The 19,443-nt window shown below is 38.5% G+C and overlaps 1 protein-coding gene across 12 annotated transcripts; it reads right to left on the bottom strand.

Annotated features, from left to right (window-relative positions):
- Positions 1-723: 723 nt before the first annotated feature.
- Positions 724-17,286, bottom strand: LOC18436442 (autophagy-related protein 13a). Of its 12 annotated transcripts, none has more exons than XM_088846703.1 (7): positions 17,226-17,286; positions 16,223-16,312; positions 16,056-16,084; positions 15,696-15,845; positions 13,969-15,469; positions 13,644-13,825; positions 724-1,243 (listed from the first exon to the last, which is right to left on the bottom strand). In XM_088846703.1, exons 4-7 carry the CDS (start codon positions 15,701-15,703, stop codon positions 901-903), a joined length of 2,034 nt encoding a protein of 677 aa, XP_088702829.1. In that variant the 5' UTR covers positions 15,704-15,845; positions 16,056-16,084; positions 16,223-16,312; positions 17,226-17,286; the 3' UTR covers positions 724-900. The 12 variants fall into 12 exon arrangements, with proteins under 12 accessions (XP_088702829.1, XP_088702822.1, XP_088702832.1 ...); XM_088846696.1 differs by having other exon boundaries at positions 15,958-16,084; XM_088846706.1 differs by having other exon boundaries at positions 17,142-17,286.
- Between the last annotated feature and the right edge of the window lie 2,157 nt (positions 17,287-19,443).

Consider the following 19,443-nt stretch of genomic DNA (forward strand, 5'->3'; position numbering starts at 1 on the left):
ATTGAGCCTAAGACGTAACGTTGCAAGTCGTCAAGCACTAACTAATTAAGCCCAAGCTTGCTTTGAGTTAGGTAATCTTGCTTACCAAAGAGACATCTTTCCATGTATTGGAATCTCTTTACCACAGGGTCCCACAGAGCCCTTGATGGTCTACCCTCTACCAAAGGCATACCAAGTTGCTTAAGAATGCACTTTCTCTGTAAACTTTGTGTAGCAGGCAGAGCAGGGAGACTAAATACATCGAAGTAGTTTTGCCCGTAATTTTCCAACCATCCAATAATGATGGTAACTGGCTACGAGTGTCGGCTAAATACATCATAAGCACTGGACTGTTGCTTATGATGTAGCTCATACGCATGCATTGTGTTTGTGGGTGCATGTTTGCATTGCATTCAAGAACCGGTTTTGTGCTCTATAAATTTTTCTTTTTTATACCGTAAAAGCGTCCACATGTGTTGAAGTATCTATATGCAATACTTCAACAAGAATAAATTCCAAGCCAGCAAAGCAGACAGGTATAAATACATCAAGTGAAAGACATAAATACGTGCTTTTGGCCACAATCTCCTGGGAATCGGCCGTGAATGTGGCATTTGGAGAGCCACCAGCCATAATGCCCTGGACTCAGGTATGCCCGAGATTAGCGCACTTACTTTTTTTGAGGGTGTAAGTGTAAAATAGATGCATCGATGCATAACCAACTATGTATGCAGAAAGAGAGAATTTCCAGTCAAAGAAACACCATGTAGCACTAAATACATCAACATGTCACAATATAGATATATTATGTTGGAAAGGCCCAAAATATTTCACGTATGTTATGTACAGAAACCAAGCGAGAGCCTGGAGCCGATGAAACTCCACTTTTGCGATCAGATCCAGCTAGAGAGAAACCAATTTTCAAGCTACTTCATCTGTTGCTTCGAGGGGTTCCAAGGTCACCGACTGGGTTCGGCTCTGAGCCAGCAAAAGATTTTTCATCTCTCTATAGGTTTGAAGCTCATCTAAAGCCTCTGAAGTCTTTCTCGAGGTAAAGAAGCTCGAGCCCCCGCCAGTCCCACTGAAAGTCCCAGTGCCAGAGTCAGTTCTCGAAGAATGAGAGAAGTAAGAGGAGTCTTGGCGGAGAGGTGGTGCAGTCCGGAGCATGTGGACAAGGGCTCCGACGGCCGCATCTTGTGACTTGCGCGTGGAATGAAACATGAGAGTAGCATCGGGAGCATCCTTCCCGTCAGAGGGGTCATTCCTATTGACATTCTCAAAAATTACGAAAGGTAAAGATGGAATAAATGATCTTATAAGTGCTGCAAAATCGATAACAACAACATTGACGACAACAATGATGATGAGGAACTTAAGCATTGTGATCTAGTCATGTAATCTTCGCCTTATGAGATGCACGCAAGTATAAGTGTGACAGATGTGTACATATGAGAGAGAGAAAGAGAGAGAGAGAGAGAGAGAGAGAGAGAGAGAGCGTTTTCTTTGACTGATCTCGACCACACTCCTAGCCAAGTTTTGATAACACTTGAAAGAAAAAGTCATCATTCCTATGGGGTCACTGACGAAGTTTCCTCAAAATCTCAACACATGCTTGTAGACTTTTTAAAGATCTCTTAAAAAAATCTAAATTTTCTCTGTGGTTACAGTTTTTCATATTTGATGAAGAAAGCCACGGAATCCATTGTAGGATTAGCAAGCCCTTTTATTGTCCAGGACAACAGAAGGAACTCCATAAAAGCAAGTTACACAGAGCATCATGCCAATGAACATGCTGAATCAACTGAAATATCCAAAATACTCTGAAAGTGTGCTAAATCTCTTTCATCCTTCTTTTTCCAATTTTGTTTTTTGACAAAAATTTGGTCTCCATTTTAAGGATATTCATCATCCTTGTAGGGACTTCCTGGTCAAAAACGTCAGTGTAGCAACATGGGCTCATCCAGGGCCCCATGAGACTGAGAGGCCTGGGAGTTATTTTACATGGGTATCTCTCACTCTCTGGCCCTTTGTTTCTAAGAGAATGGCAAAGGCAAACCAGGTCATGTGCACGCCTATACAAAGTCAAAAGTCATTTAGTTTGTCAAGGTTCTTTAATATTCTTATACAAAATTATGCAGGAGGCATGAGAGATATCAAATTCTAATCTCATTAGCGAGCCAAAAGGTGAATCCATTATACAAAATCATGTGGGAGACATGAGAGAGATCGAATTCTAATCTCATTAACAAGATAAAAGGTGAATTCTGTGACCAAAAGCATTTGAGAAATGGTGTTTGTATCCATATCAGGACACTCTTAGGTTTTAGGCAATGGAAATTTCTTCTCCACTAGACACGCTTGACTTGATGAAATAGTTCAAATCTTGATCTGTGTATTTCACTTTATGCATAACGAATTTCCGTAATTCCTTTGTGAAGACAGTGAAAGGAAACCTCGGAAGCCAATGTTACAAGTTGCTGGTTCATGCCAACATCAAGAGTTTATATCATCATCCTATAAAACAGATAGTTTGGAAACCATGGGTGAAACTGAACATCACAACAAAACAACCAAGATCCAATGGAGTTTACATATGTTTTTAAAACCTGATCACCTTCTTGACGGATCTTCCTTGTCTCTTTGTGCATTGGTACTCTTTCTGGGCGTCGAGATTTAAGCACTCGCAACCTCATGGCTGCTTCTTTGATAAGAAGGAACTAAAAGAACTATTTCTGAGCACAAATCCCCGAGCCTTTATAGAAATGGCCCGAGAATTCTTGCTGAATCGCATGTGGAACTTGTTCTTGTGTAGAGAGCGAAAGCAAGACGAGGGAGAGAAGGTACGTGGGAGGGAGAGAAGGTACGTGGGAGTTCTCGAGAGATGGACATGAGACACTTCCTTTGGGTTTGTATTAAGCTCCTATTACAAAAAAAAGGAATCTCTAATTCCTCTCTCGCAAAAAAAGGAATATCTACGCTCTCTTTCTCTGAACTCCCTTATACAGAGAAGCTCCCTTCAAAGATCACCTATAACATTAGTTATCTTTTCAAATTAGATCCCTCTTATGGATCCATCTTCACAATTTAAGAGATTTTTTTCCAGCCAACCTTATTTAAAAATAACCACCTAATCCCTTAGCACACCTTTCTCTCTCTACCATTACAAAAGTTGCCAATTCCATGGAAGTGCTCCCACCAACAAGGGGTGGGCTGCTAAACCAACAGGTCTCACTCATCCTATAGTCAATGTACATAAAGACATCAATTCCTCATTATCAACCACCATTACATTACAAAGCAAGATCCCCCTCCCATACACTCTCTGGGAAATGTGTCGTGAGACCATAAGAAGCAGTTGCATATTCGCAAAGAGAACCACATAAGTTACCATCAAACCAACGTAGAACATATCTCTCTTATCCCAAATTGCTCTAACTAGCTCTAGACACTCTTGACCACACTAGATTGAGTATCTCAAATAATCCCTCACGAGCTTTCAATGCTCAAGAGACTACTCTACCTTTCCAGCACAAGACAAGAAATTCATTTGCAAATCATATTTGCAAATCATAGAACATATTATGATAATTTTGCAAAACATTTTTCCAATGTACTCTATGCTTCTTATATCAAGAGCATTGAGTGCACACAGAGAAAAATGATCTAACCAAATCGAAACTACAAAAAACAGATACCCATGCCCACCACATCCTCAGCAGCATTGTTTCCCATGAAGATCTTCATGCCTACCATTGGAACTGAGTGAAGCTCCATGAACTCGTATGCACCCTTGCTTCTTTTCGTCACTTTTGAATCCATATTCCATCCATTAGAAATAAGATTAGGAACCAGCACCTTAGTGCAAACACCAGCAAAGATTATGTAATGAACGATTTGCACCTGCTTTGAATTAGAGCACTCAAGAGCTATGTGATCGATCTTCTTGCAATTGCAGCAAGTCAAGGCTGACTTATCACTGGAAGCACTGCACTTGCTTCCACTTTGCTTATTGTTTGTAACTTCAATTTCTCTTTCCTCAAGAGATTCTTGCCCGTATGCTTTGCCTTCCTTGGCTTTCCTACCACACTTAAGTTTATCTAGCTTGGAAAACATGGCAATGCCGCTAACACTGACAAAGCGATGCTCTACCTCTAGCTCAACATCTAACTTCATATGATGAGATAACTGATTAGAAGTCTTGACACTCATTCTTTGTCATTAGTATCTTCATCCGTTCTCAGGATGGAAGTTATCAGACCACAACCAGTATAGTTGTCCATCACTGACAACATTGCCAACAACCCTCAAGTCACAATTCACTTTTCTTTTTTTATTGGAAAATGTATGACACTTTTGAAAATGTATGAATCATCTATGACATTTTCTTCAGATGCTTCATCATGAAGACATTTTGACAGCATTTTGTACGTCTCATACCAACGTGAGTGTATGTAATCTCGTGATTGAAGTGCCAGGAAACTGGAGCTACAATGCATGCCACATCTCCTCAATTCATTGGATAGCTTTCAAACTGCTTAATTAGGTCATTGTGTATGTTATTCGGTACAGTAAAACATGCACAATGATCCTTATTAAGCCATGTATGATAAGTCTCTATCCCAAAACAAGTGTGGACCACAGTCCCTTCCTCAATGGGATATATGTTGATGGTCAAATGTTCAAGTACAGCTTGCTCATCAAGTAGGTATTGGATTTTATGATGCCACATATCATAATTTCTACCATCCAATCTGTCCCCTCCAAAGAGGTCGGCAATCACATTCTTTGATGCTATCACAATCTATGCTCATCAAATAATTAAAAAAATTCACAGTTTATGGCATGGGTGATAAAGTTTGTTCACACATGATTACACGTGTACCATTGTATCTAGCACTTGCTTGAGACTTCAGGGGTTGGGATAGATAAACTTCAAACTTCCAAAACAACTAGAAACAAAAAAATTGCACAGCCTTATCCAGTGCTAGTAATCAGAATAGAGTGAAGATTTGGAAGCTAAACTTCTTAATCTTCATCATCAAGTGAGCGTTTGTATCCCTGATGCAATATCCGACTATTAGATGTAATCTAATAATGGTTAATGCCCATAGTGACTCTCTCAAAATCAAATTGTCGACGCACTACGGGTACACACCTAGTATGAAAGGTACCGGAAGAAAACTTTCAGAGCTAAATTTAGGGTTGTGGGAGTGCAATTAGCACGCAAGACTCCACTAGTTCAATTCTACCACTCGAGCTACCCCAAAAACATATATTACATGAAAGAATCTAATGCCCAAACAAAAAGTTTTGCAATTATGAAAATTGAGCCAAATTTGCATATTCTGAAGCTGCACACAGTAACTAAGACGTGCGGTCGTACTCTGTGACCAGTCACCAGACAGCTTACATGAAAATAAGGTGATACATCCTACCACACTCATATCATTTGGCTAGGCTACGACCACACTAGGGTGGCTTCAAACTTGTTATACAGCCACATCCATGCAACTACTAGTCGCACTTGTGAGGTTATATAGCCCTTGCAATTGCATGCCTCAACATATTTGTGCAGCTGTGCCCAGTGATCCAAAAATGCGAGGTGACACCTAGGCGGCTGGGGGGTCACCCCTTGCCCCCTTTTGAACCTAAACCTAGGAGGCCTAGATTCAAATGATGGCAAGGGGTGTCCAGTAATCTAGATTTTGTATTAAAAATTCACATCTATGCATTTTTTATGATCACAAAAAACATTAAAAAAATAACCTAACTGATAGGTAGTTTTACACCTAGGCGCACTGTGGGACAGCCCGCCTAGTTGGTCCATCTAGGCCTAAGCGATGTGCCCAAGGCCCCATAGCGACCTAGGCGCTCAGTGGACCGCTAATTGAATCAATGGTTGTGGCTGCATGAGATTCTGCAGCTAACAACCGAACCCTTTGTGTGGCTGCAGCCACACATGACCCGAATGGGCGGCCCTACAATGCTGCCGCGCAACTTTATTGCAGCCTAATATATGGCTTGTACGGCTGTCATCACACCTGTGACCACGCGGTTGTGGGTCCACTTGCCTGCAACTCGAGTGTAATCCGTGGCAAGCATAAGTGCACATCCCTACATGTGTGCCACCATGTACGTGCGTGTGCACGAGCTGAACGAAGTGCATGAGCGCAGAACAAAGCATGCTCCATGTGTGTCAGTATCAGGACAGAAAAACAACTACGCCCGTTGTACATAGTGCTTTGTGGCCACTCAATTCAATTGCTCGCTACCAATGAAACTACATGGCGTGGCATGCAGCCAACAGACACGATCGGGGCAAGGTATGCTAGCTCTAAAGGACAATCAGACCCAAGATGTGAACCTCCATGAGAGAGCTCTGCTAACAAGTTGGAACCAAGGTGAATCCCAGCACAACAAAAACACTATAATCATATACAAAAACATGAGGATCACGTGGAAGCCCATATGTTTTTGAAGGCTGGTCACCTTTTTAGTAGATCTCTTTTTGTGTGTTGTTACTTCTTTTAAGGATTGAGAGTTTGATGCTTGCAACATCATGTTTGCCTCCTAGATTCAAAGAAGCAGAAAAACTATTTCACAACCCAAATCCCCGAGCCTTGATGGAAATGGTCTGAAAGTTCTCACTGAATTGCTGAGCGGAACTCATTTTTTTTCCAAAGAGGGAAAGAAGGTGCATGGTTGCTCTTTGGAGAGAGGAGCATGCCATAGTTCCTTTTGGATAGTATGAATCTCCATTTCAAAGGAAAAAAAAGAAAAAATGAATCCCTACCGTCTCTCTCTAAACTACCTTGTATAGAGGAGGCCCCTTCCAAGATTCCATACAATGTTAATTTATCTTTTAAAATTAGAATTCCATCCAAATACCTCTGATGGCTTGTTCATTCCAATTTAAACAAGATTTGCTCGAACTAACTTTATTAAAAAATAATCCTCATAATACTTTAAGATTTCTTTCTTGCTCTCTAATATTAACAAAATTCCTAGTTCCATAGAAATCCTCTTGCCCAGAAGAACAAGACTCCTAAACAAACAAAGAGGAAAATGAATTTCAAATATAGCCTCTTCATCTCCTGAGTGCTCTTCATGAGAGTGCCCTGACAATCTAAATGTTAAATTCCTTGTTTATTTCTTCGTTTCATATCAATTAAATCTTTTATGTTATTCCTTGCGGGTTGTGGGAGGACTTCCATGGAAATGAGGAACTTTGTTATTGGAGATGGTTATTTTTGGATAGAGATAATTGGAGAGAATCTCGTTCAATTGAAAAATAAACCCATGATAGGCACTTGGATGGAACTATAAATTGAAGATATAACTACCAGGATAGGGTATCCTGGAAGGAGGATCCCACTATTAGATAGACACCTTGATTTTTCTTTTGTAATGTGTATCAACTATCGACACTCAAACATGTATCCCATATGTATCAATATGGGATGACACTCCTCCAACACTCCAATTGCATGTGTTAAGACCGCATATAATTTTTTGAGTACGGGTCGACACTTCCAAAGGAAGTGTCACCATCAAAAACACGTCGTGTCTCTTTAATCATATATTGAAACTACAAAAACCTTACTCAAAGACTTTAACTTATAACCTCTAGAGATAGTAACATTCACCTTACCAAGTGGACCTTATAAGCTTTGGTGACATTATAAGGAAAATTAATGCATATCTATATCAATAAAACAAATGAAGCAATAATAAATAAAATCTAATGGCGCCATGCATTGGGTTCAAGCAACAATAAATAAGATCTAATAGCACCATGCATGGGTTTGAAGCAATAAAAAAAAGATTTAATGGCACAAAGCATGGGGTTCCAACCAAGACTTAATCACGCCATGCACGGGGTTATTGAAATCAAAGAGGCAGTTGCTAGCATCAAGCTCTCAACCTTAAGGAAGGAGCACTCATGTGCAAAGTAAGGGCAATCTACAAAGAGGTAATCAGACCTCAAAAGGTATGTAACCTCTATTATATCCTCGTGATTTCAGATTTTTGAAGTAAAACAAGAACCCCTCACATAGAATTTGGGCCAACAGACCAAATGTATATTTTGTTCCCAACGTCCCACAAGACTAACAAATATTTTCCTTCTTCCAAAATGGACAAATCCGTATGCACCTTATATATGGTGTTCAACATATTAATCTTTAGCCTTGAGAGCCTCATATATCAATCTAGGACAAACTTGAAACTCATTGCTTACCATCCTGTGGCACTTTCAAAAGAAAATGTGCTGTCTATGAACTATGTGTAATATAGCTCCCTAAAATATCTTTGCAGTCCCCAAATTGCAAACAAGCCCCAAACCTGTTGCCAAATTGAAGACCGTGCTCAAAGCTATCCCTCATCAATGTACATACATAAGGGGGCAATGCATATTCCTTAACGAAGACCACTTGAACAAAATTACCCTTGCATCGATGCAAATCCCATGAAGAGAGGCCATTGAGGAAAGTCCACAAACTTGCACCACAAAACCTATCCAGAAACTCAATGGTCCTAGAGTGCACACAAAAAACTCCATTTCACATAAGCATCACAACTCTATGTTTGAACTCAAGTTTCAGAAGAACCCCCTATTTCCTACTTTTTGCACAACAGTCTAATGCCTAGTAACACATGGCAACTCTACCCATTATTTCATGTCCTCACACATAGCCCTTTCACCAAAAATCCAGTATTTCTGGCTATCACCTAAGACAAGAGCAGAATGTAGATTTTTTTTTTTTATATTCCTGCTAGGCTAAAAATTTAGTTTTTGGGGCGAGAAGGTTCAGGGCTTAAAGCCCAAACTTACTATGACATAAGTCCAGTGGATCTGAAAATGTGGCCCAGACACTCTTCCAATGAAGTGATTTATGAATTCCTCATTCGACCATCAAGAAGTTCTTGATGAAAGCTGACGCTCACTAGCAACTAGTCCATGCCAGGGATTTTGTGATGAGTAAACTAAAACTGCCCTCTTAGCCTCCTCCTCCAAGAAGAGCCTCTGATAACAAAGGTCATCTTCTATGTCAACATATAAAAAATGAAGGAAAAATATCTCAAGACCCCCCATTTTTAAGTTTTATATCTCAATAGACCAAAGGTTTCAAAACATATCTTGGGTCAGAAAAATTCTAAGTTTTATATCTTTTGACCCCCTAAGCTAACTTTATCCCCTTTAAACCTATTTTTTTGCCCCAAACAAATATAAGAAAGACATATCCTTTCTAAACACCATCTTTTTTCTCTCTTCATGTGATTTTCCCTTAAATCTGTCTCTCTACCTATTTTCCCACTCTCTCTTATCCCGTGTCTCTCAATCTCGCCCTCCCCCATTAGAGAGACAAAGAGGGTGAATGTTAGAGAGAGAGATATTTGGGAGAAATATATCACGTAACGAGAGGAAGGGTTTAGAATGAGCATGTCGTTTTTATATTTGTTAGGACTAAAAAAATAATTAAAAGTGGATGAAGTTAGTCAGGGGGTTAGGAGATATCTTTTGAATTTTTGGGTTTATTGAGATATGAAATCAAAAATAAGGGGTACGAGGATACTTCCCCAAAAATGAATGTGGACAAAAGACAACTCTTGTCCCTCTCTATACGGTCACTGCCAGAATCCTTGTCATCACATTAATCATGTGTAGTATCCATCTCTTTAAGGGATAGGGTCCCACTTTTGCCAATAGCTTTGGCCCTAATGACCTCACACCAAGATTCGCTTAGCCAAGCATGTGGTCAATTCCCAACTTCTCTTGATTTTAATTTATTTCCATCAATCTCAATAAAAAGACATGGTGCTAAAGCATAAGTTTGACATTCTGAAGTACAACCTGAAGGTCATGTTTGTAAGGTTTTCTTTGTCATTTCCTTCATAGGAATCTATCAAATAAAATATGGAAGTATGTAAATGTTTGGGTGTGCATTGCATCATAGGAAAACAAGAAGGGCACATGTGGATGAACACATGCACCCTCCAAATATGGCACAAAGCCTTTCTTTTTTTTTTAGGTGTTGTTTTTCTTTTTTTTTCTTTTGGGGGTGGGTGGCATGATATTTCTTCCATGGTCTATAAACCACATACCTATGGTCAAATTCCACAGCGAAGGCTGATCATCCAGACAGTTGGCGACAAACATTCTATAAGCCAAAATGCCAGTCTATCCGAAACCACATGAAATCACCCTCAAACCACAAGGACTAGGAATCTTCAAAAATAGGGCAGGAGACGACCACAAGCAAATGTTCATGAGATTTAGACGACCAAGCGACCTGGTCACATAATAGGATGAAATTTCGAGGATCCTCAAGATATAGCTAAGGGGACCTCTCCAACAATTTCTGTAAGATTTGGATCTCAGGGTAGTATAAAAGTCATCCAACCCAGCATTTGAGCCAGACCTTCGTTAATTTGAACCGGAAAACCATCTTTTAAAGGGACCCCTACCATACAAAAGGAAGTCATATCAAATGACCTCTGTTCAAGATGAAACTTGCTAAGTTTATAACCTAAGAGAATTTCAAGCCTACAATAAAAAATTCTTTGGGCCTCATTTGACCCAAATTTCAAAGAGGCAAAGCAAGCATAAACCACTAGCAGTTTAACAAACTTGCTATCTACAGCAAAGCCAATTAACCTCCAGACCACTGGTTCTAATTTTCTCCCTCATCCTTGGGTGTTTTTTAGCTGAAATTTGATACCATGATCCTCTTTCATTGCTCTACAAACCTTAGCTACCGGGATCTTCTAAGGAGGGGTTCACTTCCGCTCTAGAAGCTCGATCCCGTGCTTTGAAATACAGGATCTCGATTCTAGGCAATTCCTTGATAATTGGGATCTCGATTCATGAAATCATGGAACTCAATCCCATGTAATGGGATCCAGATCCCTATGCCTAACATCAAGGTTTCACAATTAAGCGGAACGACGATTTCACCAACTTGGAATCAAGTATCCTCTCCTTTGAGATTGAGTTTCACGAGCACGTATGTGGTTTGTATACAATGGACTGTGGAGTTTAGATCTCCAATTTTTTCTGGCCTACACACTTTCTGAAAACCATGATTTCCTACATATTTTGTAATTCACAACTTTACACACCTTGTGAATTGTAACTTTGTCCAGTTTCAAAGAAAGGCAACAATAGTGAGAAAAGACAAAGAAGGAAGTAGTTGGAAAGCGATACAAAAGTTAGCCACTGCGTTCTAGTGAGGAATGAGGTAGCAATCAATACGCTCCACTACATTGGGCTAGTTCATTGGGTCTTGTCCACCTCCCGAAGTACTTCTATCACTTAAATGTTGGTCAACCAAATCAAGCCACTCATGGAGTTGCCTTATGGGTGATGGAATAACGTGTATACCTTGAAAATGTGAGGTCTCTCACGTGTATATGTCATTCAGCCCCTATCAATCCTCGACAGAGGAAATCTATTGCGAATTATATAAGGCAATGTCTCTCCTTTTTACTTACTGTTCAATAAAATTTACTCTCAAATTACAATGCAGTGCATAAGTGAACTTCGAGAGGATCCTAAACACAGCTGTGCACAATCCCGTTCAGTAAAGAATTCGTTCCTTTGCAAATATGGAATGTGCTCCCTAATAGTCAGGTATCTTGAACCCTATATCTGACCATGTATAGACCTCATTCCCCCGACCATAGATCTTCGAGCCTACCTCGCTTAACACACCCACTCCCAATCCTGAAGCTCCTGTCGCTCCCATTCCCGATAGCTATGCTAAAAACTCATGTAAACATCGGAATGAATTGTGTCGAGATTAAGAGAGAATGAAGATCCAAGTCAAGGGTTGCAAAGGGGTCTGCTGCACAAGTAGTTAGGTATGGTTATTTCGAAACTCTAACATCCACAAGAATTTTATAAGTGGGATTCAAACCATAAGGTACCCAACTCAATCACCCATCATCTCATAAAGAAATATTGGTGCAAAGCCACATCAGATGCATTCAATTGGATGAACAAATTGACAGATAGCCGACCCCAAATAATTGGATAAGGCTTGGATGATGATGATGATGATCATGCCAAGCCTACCACCAGACTGCCAGTGTTTGAACTGAGGTCTGGCCCATAAAGCATCTAGGGCAAGGTTGTCATATTTTCAGAGACTTTGCTCTCAAAACTTGTCGTCCAAGTTTCCAAGGAGGGGGTAACCCTAATTTGCTTGTCCTAGGTATATAATACCCCATTGTCTTAAGCAAAGGGGGATGAGGATATCGTTAGAGAGGCTTTTCACCAAAAAAACTGCTGAAAAAACTTGGAGGGCAGAGAGAGAAAACTCATCTCAAGAGAGATAATTCCAAGAGAAAGTGGGAGAAATATGATCAGGCTTTGCCTAAAGCTTCCATTGTGATTCTTCATTGAGACTTGGGAGATTGCATTTTAGTTATGAAGAAGGCCAATATCCTAGCCCCTTTTCGAAGAGTGAAGGAGAGGGTGAATAATGCAATAGAGGTACAACCCCACCTCGCAATCACATATGCAAGGTCATACGCAGTGCTTCTCAGCTTGGAACTTTGTACTTTTTGCTGTAGTTTTAGGACTGATTTTTTAGTGTTCATGAAAGTCCACAAATTGGATGTAACCCAAACAGGTTGCTCAGAAGCGCCCAGAACTCTTCCCCCAACCCATAAATTTATATAAATTCTTGTGATTTGACAGTAAATTTCATGTGTTTCTATGGTTTTATGCGTTTGAAATCATATTTCTTGAAAATACTCCACATAAATCAATCTCCGCTGATTTGGTTCTCCAGTGATTTGGTACATGTTTACAGATTTATTTTTTTTCATATAATCTTTCCAATGTTACCCCGACACACTACATCGGGCTTGATCGTGTATCTACACATGTAGGAACATGGACATGTGTCGATACACTGCAAGTGAATAAAAAATTCAGAAGAGCTCACACAATCTATCATCCCGTCATCTTATATGTTATAGAACGATAAATAACATTATATATATTCAATAAATTTTTTTATTCAAAATAGAACTTGTATGGGGGTGTCCAGCTGTATTAGCTTTTTATGGTAGAGTACGGAACACTTTAGATACGCACTTGAATGTTAACACTTTAGACACATGCACAACACTCATGTCAGTATCCATGTAATGCTGCATTTCAGCCCTTCTAGCACAAGGTACCTTGATTATGTACGCTAACAGTCTAACAACAATTAAATACAAATGTGCAATTATACTCATAATACATCCACACCACATACACATGCACATGCTCATGCACACACGCATGCACACATTTGTCGGCAACCTCAATCACCAAGGTTGCCTTTATCTTTGATACAACTTGTAAATAACAATTATGTCCAATATATCATGCATTTAAAATCTGTCACATGGCACCTAACAAGATTAAAATTAGCTAAGAAATGTTTTCCCAAAGAAAGATTTACATGCTCTAGCTTGTTTATAGATAAGTTCTTAGAGAAGCACAAGCATGGGAAGTGAATGCTACTTGCTTCTTTGAGAAGACATTTTTCTAGAAGCATTCTAAGATGATATTCACCAGAAAAAGGTTCAAACTGGTGATACAAAGCAATTAGATAACAGATGTTTGCATTCCCAAGGAAAAAATATCACCACACAAAGGAACTTACCTAGTGTGAGAGTCAATTGTATCCACATCATCTACAGCAAATGGACAGGTAAACTCATAATCATCAAGGTCATCTTGGAGAGACAATCTACTTGAGCTTCTTGAAAACCCAAACCGTGGCGAGCTACTAGAAGAGATCAACCCCGAAAATCTTCCAGAGTCCTCCCTACTATCTCTGAAAACCTAAGAAAAAGGAAGGAGAAACCCACCATCACTAGAACTAAGAACAAGTCATGCTTATCATTACTCGAGTAAATATAATAAAAAATAAAAACTGCAGAATGGGCTGTACTGAAAGGGTTACAATGGTAGAGGATATGAAATACCTTTTGGCCCAAGTTTGTTTGCAGGCTGGTACTGCCTATGTACGTTTCTCCAGATTTTAAGGCATCATTCTTCCTGAAAGAATTACCTCTAGATGGGGATGGGGATTCTTGAGAACCAGAAACATGAGTAGCATGGCCTCGAGAACTATCATCACGATTTGAGTAATCCGGCCTCTTACTTTTAGGTGATGGAGGAGGAAGTAAAAGTTTGTTTGGGTCAGAGTTATTAGGTGAGACACATCCAGGATTCCTACCTAATGGTATACTCACAGGAGAACTCCCAAAACGAGGGCGATTAAGCAAGGGGTTGCAACTCGGTGAATTTGTTGGTGAAGGAGAAGATGATGGTGAGAATGGAGGTGTTAGCCACAACTCCTCAGAACTTGTACCTTTCTTTTGAGATGAAGGTCTATAACTAATTGGGGCAGATTGATCGTGGTTATGGTGGCCACAAGGAGGAACACGATGGCCATGGACATTGGATGTTGAAGCATGAGAATCTGATAAGGTAGAATAAGGAATTGAATAATTAGGATACAATGGGGGAGAAGGCGAGTATGTAGGAGGACCACACCGAGAAAGACCACTACTCCAGCTATGTGGACGTTGAAATGGTGAAGAGTATGATGATCTAATCCCTTGAGAAGGAAAGGAAGTGGCCTGATACCCCTTATCAACAGATTTAGGAAGTGACCCACACGGAAATCTCTTTAGAGGGTCAGCAGCTGGACTTCCAACATAGTCTACTATAATAGGTGGCAATAGTGATGTAGAGTCCTCAATGTTTAAATGTGGTAAAACAGTGCAATATGAAACGGATAAAGAAAGCCTGCCAAAGGCTGTATCCACAGGTGTAAACCTGAAATTTGTCATCTCCCTTTCTTCCATGCGAGAGAAAGGTTCCACAAATGATGAAACACGGTAACTAATACCAAAGTTGTAGCTCTGGTTCGATGAATTAAGCTTTCGGAAGAGTTTATAAGCTGGCAAGAGTCTTGAGGTTACATAGAGGGAGCGTAAGAGCAAGATCAATCTTTTATACATCCTAGTAGAAGCAGTAGGATCATCACTGGAATGAGAAACTGTCTCCCCAAATCCCAAACTTCCACGGCCTTTACTAGAAAGGTGGTCTCTTGTGCTTGACTTTAGGGACTCGTATTGCATTACCCATCTCTCTAAAACCTTTACTGAGGTTTCTTTGGATGATGAGTTGAAGTGTTCCTCACCAACATTCCAGTAGCTTGTCGATTGGGCACTTGTGAATGTATCGCTAAAGGAATGTAGTTTCATAGGGGACCCAATTTCTTTGTCAGAACCTTGAGCCTTGGAACTGTCTTCTTGCACAAGAACCACATCAATCACCAAGGGATCCATGGCATTCTTATGCCATACATTAAGAATCTCTGAAGCTGCAGAACATTCCCCTATAGCTAACATGAACCACTTATCTTTCTTTCTAACACGGGATACAGATGACGATGATAACCCACCTTGCTCCGTCCTGTGGGTTTCCGAACATAAGAAAGGTACCCTTGACTCTAATATGACATGCAAGCCCTTCAAGAAAAATTCAGAAATGATCTGCTCGGTCCTGGCTGATTCAAAATGGGAAGAACTTGGCGAAGCCATAATTTGATAAAAAATGACAGTTTTTTCAGGGGAGGCAAACAAATCCAATAGTCAAACAGATGCTATATTTCTCATGGATTCAAATGTAAGAATAATACTCGTTCATGGATCTTCAATTACATTTCACCAGTCCTATTTTGAATGTAACTGCAACATTATTATGATCATTTTGCCCCCCGAAATACGCCAATCCTCAACTGCATTATGCAGGTCACATGGAATTGTCATTGGTTCCTTCCATGCCATTTCTGTAAGAGCAAATAAAAAACCAGTTGCAATAATAATTATGGAAAGTCATCAAAAGGAAGAAGAAAATGATATAGATTCAGTAGAGGAAGAAAGATGATGATTTCTCCTCACCAGGAAAAGTCAACCACGATTTGTCTCAGAGACACATTAAAAATTCCACAGTAAATATCAACTGATTTAAAGATGTAAACATCAAAGGGTAAATTTACCATCATCGCAATACCCATCAACAATCCACCTGAAAACCCAAACAATTAAAAGTCAAACATCATGATACAAATGACTCAAATCCAACAAGAGCCTTATCCAATCATGTTTCTGATCCAAAATGACCATGATGACAGAAAGGAAACCAAAGAGAGAGGAAAATGTCCACCTATAAACCTAATAAACCAATAAATTTCTTCTTCCTTAGTCCATTTTCAAATTTGTAAAATCCGAACTCCATCTCAGAAGCTATCCCATTCTGTTCACAAAAGGAACAAAACAAACCAGTTAATACTATTCACTATTCAGGAACCACTCAAAACAAGAGGCATCTGTGGTGTACTGACCGCTAAAGATCCCAAACACAAATAAAAATTTAGTAAAAATGAGAAAGAGAAAGTAACCAAAAGCCACAATCAAACAACCAATGCCACAAAAGAACCAGTCACATGAAAAACAACATAAAACAAAATAAAAACCCGAAGATCATAGCTCTGACTGAATTATTTTTCAACATTTACTAAAAAAGAAAAAAGGAATCAAATTGTAATCAAAGAAAGAAGAGAGAACCACAGCCTGAGAACAAATTTACCCTGGGATTATTAACCATATTTGTCATAATTCAACCGATACTTTCTAAAATTATAAAGAACTACACATGGAAATGAACAAGGATGCCAGGGATTAATTCCTTAAAAGTATAATATAGCTTAGTGAAGATAAACGAAATACAAAATCCAAAGCCAAAACCATCAATTTCACCAGAATCATTTTAAAAAACCTAAAAACAAAAAATCCAACAGCGTAGGCCATATTTTGATACGTGACGTTCATCATAGAAGTCACCAATAAAAAATAAAAATAAGAAATTACTTGGGGAAAAAAATGTTTAACAGACTTGATCCTTCTGATCTCGGAGGGAAAAGCCCCGAATTTCAAAAACTCGGAAAAGCCTCAAACAAATCACGAACTTTCTATCCCAAAAAACGTCTACAAAAAAAATGAAAGCACATTGAATCACAGAAAGTTTTGAAGTCCCCCATGTAACAATGGATCAACTTCACCAACAAAAATGGAGAAAAGACCACCTAGCCTAAATCAAATAAAATCTTTCATTCCACTGGAATCCCAACAAATAAACTAAAAGGATTCCCATAGTTAGATACCCTTACCTCCACAAAACGATAACTTTTGAGAGAGAGAGACGTGAGCCTCACTCCACGGGGAAACAGCAAATGCAAATAAGGGAGAGCAGATTATTCAAAAAAGGGTGCGGTTTGTATAGAGCGTAGGTTATAAAGAATCAAATGAGAGCCTACCTTCAAATAGTGATGACAAACGTGGTTTCAATATTGACAATCAACGTGCTAGACTTAAAATATATTTTTATATTTATTTATAAAGTTTAGAATTTCAAAAATAGTGGAGATCGACGTATCTACGAAAGCTTGAAAATTGATGGTCAAAAAATGTATTACAAAAAACACTATTTTCAAAACTTGCAATGCATTTTTTTTCTCATGTCTATATATCTTAATGTGGAGATGATCAATTTGAAGATATTTACGAATCAAAACAACCTTTTTTAATAAAATTTTTGAGATAAGCTCAAATTTGATTGTTTAGAGCCTCGGCTCTATATAAACTTTTCCCTTCAAAAATTGAATTTAATGTGTTGTTTTAGAGAGAGAACAAATAATTAATTTGAAAATGTTCTCTCTCAATGATTGATTACGGGAGGGAGGGGCGAGGGGACTCATCACCCTTCCTAAGGCATGATGGGCAGCGGGGCGGAACCGCATATTAAAATCCTTTTCTTAAACCAAAAAACATCCCTGAGTTCTATTCTAATGACAAAAATATTCCAACAAATTTAGGATTATCGAAAAATGCCCTCGTACAATTTAATAATAAATGGAAAAAGTTCATATAGAGCCAAGACTCTAAACAATCATATTAGAGCCTATCTCAAAAATTTCACTAGAACAGGTTGTTTTAAAGCCTAAATATCCTCAAATTGATCATCTCAACATCAAGATGCATGGACATGAGAAAAAAACATGGATTTAAGTTTTGGAAATGAAAAATGATTTTATGCAACGGTTGTATAATAATATAATGCCACAACCTTCAAAAATCATGTTAGTGCCATTTATTTGATCCCAATTTTTAAATGTACACTCTTTTCATTCCATTGAACAAACACAATAAAATAAAATTTGAAAATGCTCCCTAGAAAGTGTAATTTTAGCCCAATCAACATAAACCGTCCATTTTGTTAAGGTGCTTAGATCTAGGGCTTAGAAGGATTTTTCTCTTTTTAAAATTTGTTAGATAGCGTTTTTATCATTAGATAAACAAAGTTGAAAAAGTCAAAAAAGGTTTTGAGTTCGTAAAGACTTAGATCTTGAAATTGACCAAATGGATGGTCTAGATTCATTCTTGGAGGCGACTTATTTAACCATATCTATGGTACAAATTTAATTTTTTGTATTTTGGAAATCGACCATTGCAATAAGGAGAAGGTATGTGTAATATTTTGGGTGATACAAATGGGTTACAAACATGGTTTTCTAGAAGTAGTTGCATGTATTACCATACAACCGTGCATGAAATCATTCCCCATATATATATATATATATATATATATATATATATACCAACCAGTAAAGCCACAAATAATAGCTTTAGCTACATCTTGATCGTGGGCTCCAAATACTTTGCATGCAGTAGCATACATAGTCATGTGTTTCATTATATTTAGAATTTGGTGGTCAGACACTCCATTTATATTCCAGTTAACAATTGTTCATCCGGAATATGAAAGAGTATGAGATACAAGATCTTCTTCAAACTGTATATCTACAGGAGTCGGTCTTGTATGGTACATTCTAGATAGGGATACTGGTCGCCATTTTTTACCGTAATCTATTCTATTGATATTAGTTTCTTAGGATGATTGCATAAAAGCATCTTTAATATTCGTAATATTATTTGGTATTTCTGGTATCTCATGTAACATCATGGTTGATGGTTCTGTTATTTTTATTGTTGTTTCTGCTTTATTTTTAGCTTTATCTTTTAGTTCTAGCTGTGCTAATTTATTAAAAATAACTGTAATGTCAAGAAAAAGATAGAATCCCTCAAATTAGATGAAAATCTACGAAATCAATTATATGAAATAATTCAGCTTAATGAAAAGGAATTCAGTACAACCTCTTCCGACTATACTGATAGTTCTGATGATGAAGAATCAAATATAGAACTAATAAAAGATGAAGATTTTCTATATGAGACTTTTTCTTCATCTGAAAAAGATATAAACTGTTCTTGTAACACTCTTACCAAAGAAGATACTTTAATCCTTGAAATTATAGATAAAATTCCTAA

The sequence above is a fragment of the Amborella trichopoda genome, chromosome 9 (assembly GCF_054954075.1).
Source record: "Amborella trichopoda isolate Santa Cruz 75 chromosome 9, AtrichopodaSantaCruz75HAP2 v2.0, whole genome shotgun sequence".
Classification (NCBI taxonomy): domain Eukaryota; kingdom Viridiplantae; phylum Streptophyta; class Magnoliopsida; order Amborellales; family Amborellaceae; genus Amborella; species Amborella trichopoda.

Bases quoted from the DNA above. Each gene is read 5' to 3' on its own strand.
- LOC18436442 (XM_088846695.1), bottom strand. From the start codon at position 15,597: ATGGCTTCGCCAAGTTCTTCCCATTTTGAATCAGCCAGGACCGAGCAG. The intron at 13,826-13,968 runs GTATTTCATATC...CCTTTTTCTTAG, and splicing joins AAACAAACTTGGGCCAAAAG to GTTTTCAGAGATAGTAGGGA. The intron at 1,244-13,643 runs GTAAGTTCCTTT...GAATGTCAATAG, and splicing joins ACAATTGACTCTCACACTAG to GAATGACCCCTCTGACGGGA.